We start from the raw sequence: 9,946 nt of genomic DNA on the forward strand, positions 1-9,946 counted from the left end.
ATGTACCCAGCGATTCGTCGCTATGATAAACAGGCATTCAATTATACGAATGAGGAAAGTGAAAAAAAACAACTTTATCATTAAGAAACTGTTGAGGCCTGTTGCAAGTCAAGGCATGGTTGAGCAGGCCAAAACACATGGTGGCTTCAGTCCCCAGCGAGGTAACCCAGGATATGCCTTAAGACCACAGTGAGCTCGGTGGCTGAGGATAGTGCCTGAAAAAGGATGTAATTAAATAAGGCCGTTAATTATCTTCAAAAGGGGTGTTTTAAATATATCCAAACACCCAATTTTCACTCGTGCACCTCCTTGGCGTTCCCTTAGTATACCTGGAAAGTTTCAGGCTGCTTGGTTTCATGGTTTTGGAGTAGTGGAGGACACACACACACACGCACGCACACGCACGCACACGCACACGCACACACACACTGACATTTCTTAGTTCAGATGGCCACGCTGAGGGTCATGCCTCAGCTCAGGTGTAAAATCGTTCGTGATGAACTGTGATTTTTCGTGATGAATCGTGTGATATACCTAATATTGGAAAATAAAGACTTCAAACAACAACCGGTAACCGTGACCCCTCCTCCCGTCTTTCTACTTTTCTTGATGTACCGATGGGGAGAATGTAGTGAAAAGCGCAAAAATTCATGTTCTTGTTGCTAAGATGTGTGTTTTTCTTTTTGGACACCATTATTGGACACTCCTGCAATGGGAAATGCAACCACTTACCCAAATGGACTTTTCTCAGTGTTTTATAATGTGATGTTGTACTTGTATTCGTCACTGATGAACCTCTCTCATCCTCGAGATACACATCATGAGCCACCTGGTCCTCGCCAACTCTTCTGGTTTTCACCTCCACTTGATATTAATTTTGGATTGTTGATCGATGCATATTTTTCAGGATCCAATGCTCCCTTTGTGTGCAGGGCGGTGGTTGTCGGGAAGTAGCATACCTTCACTACGTCCCTAAAACTGCACAATTTTATCATGGATTACACATCATACACAAACTAAACGTTATCTGTTTAATGGCCACTACAGCAATTTTATGAATTGATGATCTTTTGTTTCCACTGCCTTAGATGAGCGTGTTTGAAGCGGCTGAAAGGTACGCACGTGATGGACAGCCTCTGGTAGTGCTTGCAGGAAAGGACTATGGTTCGGGAAGTTCTCGAGATTGGGCTGCAAAAGGTCCTTTTTTGCTGGTGAGTGGATGGTCGGTGACACGTTAGTTGAAGGTTGAATTTGATGGCAATCTTGGTTCCCTCTCGGGTTAGTCTGCTCTTTCTTCAGGTGTTCCTAGTGGAACTGAATTTTTGATATGAAGTTTGAATCCTGAGCATGTTATTCCTGGATACATTGTGATAATTTATCTCGGGATGATCTTTAAATGTAACAACTTGTTAAATGGACCAGAGCCTTGCGAAAAGGATGTGATTCACATTTAATTAGACGAGCTCGGTGGATTCTCTTGACATTTAATTTTTTTTTTGACATTGATTTAGGGGCTCATTTGCACATCATCTGATGCAGGGCAAACATCTTAGTAGACAATAGACATGGGTGTACTTGTAATGTGAATTCCAAAGATTAATGGAGGAACCCACGAAAGATCAGTTTATAAACGTTGAAAAGAGTCTCAATGGCAGGACTTGTTTGACAATGTTGTGGCCATGATGCGTGAGCTGTGTGTGCTCTGCGGCTGTGTGCAGGGTGTACGGGCTGTGCTCGCTCAGAGCTTTGAGCGGATCCACAGAAGCAACCTCATCGGTATGGGGATTATACCTTTGGAGTTTGCATCTGGAGAGAGCGCAGAGACCTTGGGGTTGACTGGTAGAGAGCGCTACACCATCAATTTGCCTGCGGATCTCCGGCCTCGGATGCTTGTCACGATACAGGCGAGTTGGAGGAACACCATGTTAACCCATGAGTCTTATTCATCTATGTTTATTCTTTTATTTTTCACCTTTCCACTCTTTAACCCCAAATTATTTTTCTGCCAAATTGTTCTTATAAATGCTTTATAACTAAATTTCAATGTTTATTATACCTTTCATGACTTCACCTGAGATGCTGTCTCTGAAAATTCAATACATTATTTTATTTTGAAGTGCACGTTGTCAGTTATGCTTTTAATTCTTACCAGCAGCGACCCCTGGAACCTTCATGCAATGTAAAATGTGACTTCTAGTCTTCAACCACTTCCTCTCAACCCAAAGGCTTAAGTCCCCTCCCCCAATCCAAGCATTCTTCAAACCCTCCCCCCCCCCAAACACAACTCCTCAACCCCTCCCCCAAAGTCTCAACCTCTCCCTCTCAACCTTGTCTCATCGTTACTCTCTCTACTCCTCCCTCGAACACCAACTTCCTGTACTCGCACCTCCCCCCCCAACCTCCTCCCGCTTATGAAAGCAAAGCAGCATTCTCGCATGGATCATTTCGTATATTTAATTTTGTGTCACCACAATCACCGAGTTTGAAGTCGTCTTACTTGGAACCTCCATATCATTACTCATTAATAAACGGCGATCTCAGTATTCTGGGGTATTCTGTGTCACTGACAAAAGCGTTTTTTTTTTTTTTACCATATTTGGTGAAAGTAGATAAATGAAATAAAACCTTCTTTCGATTCCGACCAACCCACTTTTCGTTTCCTCTAACTTGCCGCGTGTGTTTATTTTCTTTACATGAGATGTGAATTACATGTCCATGCAAATGTGAAAAACAGTTTGTTTATAAATCATGTATTTGCACACTTCGGACAGCCATCTTTGTTCGTTCTTCCTTTCGTACTTTTCTACTTTTTCATATTTCTCTTTATTCATTACAATTCTTGCTTTTTCTTTTGTTTAATCTATTTTACTCTATTTTACTCTATTTCTCGAGCCTGGTGTTGGCTTAGTGGTTAGGGTGGCTGGCTTGGGATCCTAGGGGTCCTGAGTTCGAGCCCCGCTGGCCACTGAATGAACACCAGGGGGTTGACTCAGCCTATCATCCTTCTGAGGTCAGCGAAATGAGTACCAGTGTACTGGTCCCGGTGTATGCCCTGGTTAGAATAGGTGTACCATATCCCTGTGTGTCGTAAGAAGCGACCAGGGTTGGTGTTGGGAAGGGCATCCGGCCATAAAACATTGCCTCAAGAAGGGAACCATGATTGCATGGAGCCCACAAAAAGCTCAGTAAAAATGGCTGTAAAAAGGCTGGTTTTTTTTTTCTCTCTCTCTTTCTCTCTTTCTCTCTTTCTCTCTTTCTCTCTTTCTCTCTTTCTCTCTTTCTCTCTTTCTCTCTTTCTCTCTTTTTCTCTTTCTCTCTCTCTTTCTCTTTCTCTTTCTCTTTCTCTTTCTCTTTCTCTTTCTCTTTCTCTTTCTCTTTCTCTTTCTCTTTCTCTTTCTCTTTCTCTTTCTCTTTCTCTTTCTCTTTCTCTTTCTCTTTCTCTTTCTCTTTCTCTTTCTCTTTCTCTTTCTCTTTCTCTTTCTCTTTCTTTTCTTTTTCTTTTTCTTTTTCTTTTTCTTTCTCTTTTTCTTTGTTTCTCTTTCTCTCTCTTTCTTTCTTTCTCTTTCTCTCTCTTTCTTTCTCTCTCTTTCTCTTTCTCTCTCTTTCTTTCTTTCTCTCTCTCTTTCTCTCTCTCTTTCTCTCTCTTTCTTTCTCTCTCTCTCTTTCTCTCTCTTTCTTTCTCTCTCTTTCTTTCTCTCTCTTTCTTTCTCTCTCTCTCTTTCTCTCTCTTTCTTTCTCTCTCTCTCTTTCTCTCTCTTTCTTTGTCTCTCTCTCTTTCTCTCTCTTTCTTTCTCTCTCTGTCTTTCTCTCTCTTTCTTTCTCTCTCTTTCTTTCTCTCTCTTTCTTTCTCTCTCTTTCTTTCTCTCTCTTTCTTTCTCTCTCTTTCTTTCTCTCTCTTTCTTTCTCTCTCTTTCTTTCTCTCTCTTTCTTTCTCTCTCTTTCTTTCTCTCTCTTTCTTTCTCTCTCTTTCTTTCTCTCTCTTTCTTTCTCTCTCTTTCTTTCTCTCTCTTTCTTTCTCTCTCTTTCTTTCTCTCTCTTTCTTTCTCTCTCTTTCTTTCTCTCTCTTTCTTTCTCTCTCTTTCTTTCTCTCTCTTTCTTTCTCTCTCTTTCTTTCTCTCTCTTTCTTTCTCTCTCTTTCTTTCTCTCTCTTTCTTTCTCTCTCTTTCTTTCTCTCTCTTTCTTTCTCTCTCTTTCTATCTCTCTCTTTCTTTCTCTCTCTTTCTTTCTCTCTCTTTGTCTCTCTCTCTTTCTTTCTCTCTCTGTCTCTCTCTCTCTCTCTTTCTCTCTTTCTCTCTTTCTCTCTTTCTCTCTTTCTCTCTTTCTCTCTTTCTCTCTTTCTCTCTTTCTCTCTTTTTCTCTTTCTCTCTTTTTCTCTCTCTCTGGAGAAGTCTTGCAAAAAAAAATTCCGTAAGGCTCATGTGGCTGCACCTGGATGGGTTTGATGGTAGTGGAGCAGTGGCTGAAACCCGAATCCTATCCCGGTTCCTCCTGATGACTCCATCTTTGCTCTTTACTAATCCGGATTCCTTATGATGACTCTAATGCAGTATTTGGTTTTCCATATCATAGAAAATTTTGGTGAAAATCAAAATTTTGGACAACAACCTTCCATTTTTAAAATCTTTAAAAAAAAAAATTTTGGCAGTGTTTTTAAGTACGAAAGTTCTCTTTGGACGGTGTATCGTCGACTGCTACCTCTCGCTCCCGTAAAAACCTGCATTACCTCATTTCCTCTGCATGGGTTGTAATCCAAAGTACCTTTCTTTCCTCAAATGGTACCTTTATTTCATGATGGAAGATGCATTGTTTGTCTTCAAATGTACACCACAGACCTGAAGCCTGAGGCCCTCACTCTTCTAAGTAGCAACCAAAATGGTGGACATGTGATTTGATATTTTTTATGCCTCTGCCGACGAAATTGCTGAAGGTATTATGTCGTTGGGTCCGTCTGTCCATGCGTCCGTATGTCCATATGTTTTCATCACCGCGATAACTTAAGAACGGATGAAGAGATCCAAGTCAAATTTAGTACAAGTTTGCACTGTATGATGATGATGATTCAAAGATGAACTGATTAGATTATGAGGGCAAGTAGTCAAAGGTCAGAGGGCATGTCAGGTAAAAAAATATGATGCTTGAGAAAAGCTGAAGGGATTTAAATCACACTTGGTACGTGGGTGAAACTCCTTCCATATTTTACGGAAATCAGTATTTTTGGAACGACCCCCCATCCGGAGGTTTCCGTGTGTTCATCATCAGTAAGGCATGCCGTGATTATAGGGAATTGAGGGGTCATTGCGATACGCTGATTCGTTTATGAACCCGTTTTATGCCGATGGGGTGCAATGTTAACGCATCATGACCATCATGACGTTGGGTTTCGGAGTTTATTATTATAATCATTCATTGTTTGCTTCTTTGTGCATGGTGTGAAACTGCAGAACTTTTTTAAAAAGGAAGAAAAAAAAAAAAGGAGATTTTCCGAGGGGAGTCCGGGAGTATGCTCCCCCAAAAAATTTTGAAAGATTGATGTCAAAATTTGCATTTTGGGGGGTGATCCTGTCCATATTGTAACAAAAAAAATTATGAAAATGAATGATATTTGGGGAAGAATTTTATTTATTTATTTATTTATTGTTTTAATTTCACCTGAACATTAATTGCTGGAGCCTGGTGTTGGCTTCACGGTTAGAGTGACCGACTTAAGATCATCGGGTCTTGGGTTTGAGCCCCTCTCACGTTGAATTAACACCAGGCGGGTTGACTGAGTCCATCATCCTTCCGAGGTTAGAAAAATGAGTAACGGGGGCATTGCATCAGTGTTGGCGAGCAGTCGGGGTCGGAACGTACAAGTGACGGGAATACGTCTGAAAGGAGTTCAAATGCCACAAGGGAATGATAAGTTGTCAAGGTCCTTTGCTGAATAACCCTCTGGAACCTGGCAGGGCCGAAGGTCGGAATATCGATGAAGAATCCAAGAAGAAATCGATTCCGGACTCTTCAGATGAGCTTCACCAACCCGCGTTAGACAACACGACACGTGTAGGGTATACCACAAAGGTAAAGACGAGCTCTTTACACACGAGCCACACAAAGGTACCAATATCGGGGGGGGGGGGAATCGTTACCAGCGAACCTCCACCATAAGGGTTGCCCTTTTCAGAACACCACCAGGCACAGAAGATTACAGTAGAGTGGAACGCGTCTGAGACACACCACCAATGGTGGTCGTTCATGCCAAAAACGCCAAGGAGGAGGATCTTTCGCGAGGAAGGACAAGATGTATGGAATCCAAGTCGATCCTTTATTCCACCCGAACAACCCTCTCATCTCTCTTCACGTTTCACCCGGCCATTCAACGTGATAACCAGTACAGACGAATCTGCCGGCGAGGAAAGACTGATACACGACACTGACGAACACACATGGTCTCCCGCCTGGTGGACATCTGATCACGGTGACGCGCTTGCAAGCGTTTGTACCTGGGTAACTTCGACAAAAAAAGCTCGTAATAAAAAGTACCGTGGGACTAATTCACATAATCGTGGTCATGATGCGTTGTTGCGTTAACATTGCACCCCATCGGGATGAAATGGGTTCATAAACGAATCGGCATATCGGAATAGCGCCTCAGTTCCCTATAATCGCGGCATGCCTTACTGATGATGAACATCCGGAAACCTCCGAATGGGTCGTTCCAAAAACACGGATTTCCGGAAAATATGGAAGGAGTTTCTCCCACACTTGTGTTTCCTTCCCCTTGACCATCATTCACGTTATTAAACATCCCTGTTGTTGGTGTGAATTCTGGCTGTCATGATTTCTTCATTAGTGATTAGGAAAAGTCTGTTGACCGAATTGGTGTAACATTCGACCGATTCAGTGCCCCAAATCTGCACGGTAGCATGGCATTTGGACGCGAGATACGGCAAAGGGGGGGTCGTCAAAGTGATTGCCCGTTACGGTCGTATTGAGATTACTTGTCGGATTCGAACCCGATGACCGCAACAGTATGCATCATGCCTTTCAAGATGCCGAGCTTGGGTTTGAATCTTGAACCAGTTATAAATCGTTATCCTGGTGTTTCACAGGCAGGGCGAGGCATCAATGCGTGTGTGTGTGTGTGTGCCGTCCTTCTGGAGGACCCGTCTGCCAGCACTGGTCATCCATGGACATTAAAGATCCCATGGTGTCTTTCGCAAACAGTAGCCGAGTTATCGTTAACACCCTGACTGCTCGGAAGAATAAACCAAGTCACCCTACTGAACTCTTACCAACAGACTGCTTCAGCAGCACCGACGCTTTGTCGAGCATACGTTTCACCAATAATGATTTCAAATTACAAAAATCATGCATGTCCCTCAAAATTAAACCCAGCACTCATCCTTGCGCTGTTGCAGAAGAAGACAGAAAAAACAGCTTTTAGCGTGAACATGTAATTCATCTTTTCTGCTCGGGGGTTTATGAGATTTATCGAATTCGAGAATTGTTTGTCAAACACGTGCGATCTAACCCACTTTGGCCTACATGTTGAAGTTCCTTATTGTCTTGAGTCTTGAATGTCTTAGAGGTTTTTATGGCTGGCAGGATTTTTCGATTTATACGCCGCTTTCCTGCCAGCTGAACTCCCAATTTGCTTTTTCAGCTTGCAGCTGATTTTCTTGGCTTGCTTTGCCGACCATCGAGGTCCGCACAGTATGGAACGTATTTAGCATAAATGGAGCCATCGTTGCAACCAGAAACAAAATGACCATCTGTACCTTCCCCTGTTTTGATTTTTTTTTTCTCTTTTTTAACCTTTTCCTCAGATCGACGTGGGAAAGTCCTTCCAAGTAACGGCACGCTTTGACACCGACGTGGAACTGGTGTATTTCCGTCATGGCGGCATCCTCAACTACATGATCCGTCAGATTCTGAAAAGCTCGACCTGAAATACTCTTTAGCAAGAGATGAATGTGCTGTCCAATTTGTAGCCTTGAAATTGCCAAATAATAGTTCTCTCTGATCTGCGATTTATTGCTGTTTGGCTTTTTTATTATTACTTTTGGTCTTGGTTGGTTCAAGTTTATCCCTGACTATTTGTTGTGGATCACCGTGAACGAGTGACGGATCGATGAGAGTTTTCAGCACCTGTTTCGGAAACCCCTTAAATTCGTGTGACGTCATTGTGGATGCACAAATCATTCTGGGTATTTCTGAGAAAGTTGGGATGACGCTGTGGATTATGTCTGCTTGAACGAAAAGGTCAAACCGTATGAAATGTTGGGGTCAGCCGCAAAGTTCAGTGATTCGGGTCTCTTGTGCGGAAATGGGTTTGAGTGACGGAAAATGTATATTTCTAATCGGCGATGAACACACACCTGCAACCAAGCGTTGTGATGCATGTCAATCTGTTGATTTCAGCACCTGTTTTGGAAACCTCTTAAATTTACCGAACAAAAATTTACACACCAGGGGGTACCGAACGAACTCTCATCGATTACTAGTCGGTGAAGTGGGAAACTCTTAACTCTCCTCCCGAGTGTTGAAATCCGTCACTGTGTGCTTTCCACCTCTTCGGAACACTCGAGCACCAGCGGGTGTAAAAGCGATGGGATAGATGTGTGAATCCAGTCGTCCTGAACGTGCTCGTGTTCCTGTCCTCACATCCTTGCTGCTTTTGCCATATATGAGCATTCCCAGATGGAAGGCCAACTGCACACGTGTTGTTGAATACTCTGAGTTGGGGGGGTGAAGGACAAGTTAAATTAATTTCACTTCACCTTCTCTTTTTCGAGAACAAATATTGCAGGTTAACCTTGAACCAACCTGATGTGATTTGATGTTTTCATTGCAATGGTTTGACGGATCACTTGAAGGTCAGCGTATGATTCGAGAGAGTCTATAAATTGGACATCCTGCTCCAGATCTTCCATCATGGCTCCATGACATTGGCTCGCTGGCAGGTACGTTGACGTGTGTTCACCTGTTGGTTGTTCGTGTTGGCTTGATGTACAATCTGTGAATGCAATGAGAGGAAACTAAAGTTTCAGATCACTGTATTCATTATGATGGGTAAAGTGATGAATGTGTTGATTTAAATGATTGCATCCATCAGATTATCATTATATATGCCACTGAAAAAATGTTGAACGCGGCGCATTGAAAGTGACACACCTCTCTCTCTCTCTCACGGATAATTATTTGTGTGTTTGAATAGATTTCTTCAATCCAACTCGCCTGCTTCTGAGTTCCATTTTTGGTAAATCTGATGTGGTTAAAATGATTTGATGCATATTAATCCGTTTGATGCCAACTCCACCACTATTCTGTTGAAGTAATGAAACTTGTATTGTATTGTTCCAAATACGACGTGAATGTGAATAACGTAAGAACTGATGCATGTTGACCACTTCTTCGTTCGTATGCAGCATATGGCTGTGGGGTAGCATCAATGGCTCGGGGCACGGCTGTGCTATTTTGGGCAGGAATTTGTAATTTGTTCATGGTGCCGGTTGACAGCTCGCCTACTCTTCTTGAAGAACACCATGGGATCTTTAATGTCCACCAACTAATCCTGGCAGACAGGATGCCCGTTTAGCGTCCATCCGCGAGGCGGCACACACACTGAATTGCCCTACCTGTGAAACACCGGGATGACAGGTTTACAGCTGAGTCGGGATTCGAACCCAGGCGAAACAGCTTAGAAGCGAGTACACTTACCTCTAGGCCATCCTGCCAGTCATCGTTGTGACCTGACAATTAAATGTTCTTTTGAAGTTTGTTGTTGGAGTCAAACCCGAATATTTCCATTCTCTATGAAGCGGACGTTGACCTGTTCCATACATAATCTGTTGAAAATCCTCCCCCATCACCACATTACATCCAAAGGAATGTGGTGAAGCATCATCATCGCAGCTCCTTGAAGCATTAATTTTTTTAATGCAAAATGTAAGCTCGTGGAAGA

The 9,946-nt window shown here is 42.7% G+C and overlaps 1 protein-coding gene across 3 annotated transcripts in view; it reads left to right on the top strand.

Moving 5' to 3' along the window:
- ACO1 (aconitase 1) overlaps positions 1 to 9,214 on the top strand; it is a 48,360-nt gene extending 39,146 nt beyond the window's left edge. For all 3 annotated transcript variants that reach the window (XM_085848927.1, XM_085848928.1, XM_085848929.1), the window contains exons 19-21: positions 1,089 to 1,211; positions 1,719 to 1,904; positions 7,809 to 9,214. In XM_085848927.1, the coding sequence (XP_085705053.1) occupies positions 1,089 to 1,211; positions 1,719 to 1,904; positions 7,809 to 7,931 (432 nt within the window). In that variant the 3' untranslated portion in view covers positions 7,932 to 9,214. The remainder of the gene's footprint in view (positions 1 to 1,088; positions 1,212 to 1,718; positions 1,905 to 7,808) is intronic.
- Positions 9,215 to 9,946: the final 732 nt, after the last annotated feature.

The sequence above is a fragment of the Eptatretus burgeri genome, chromosome 12, assembly GCF_056783735.1.
Source record: "Eptatretus burgeri isolate ZD-2024b chromosome 12, Ebu_testis_v1, whole genome shotgun sequence".
In the NCBI taxonomy this organism is placed as follows: domain Eukaryota; kingdom Metazoa; phylum Chordata; class Myxini; order Myxiniformes; family Myxinidae; genus Eptatretus; species Eptatretus burgeri.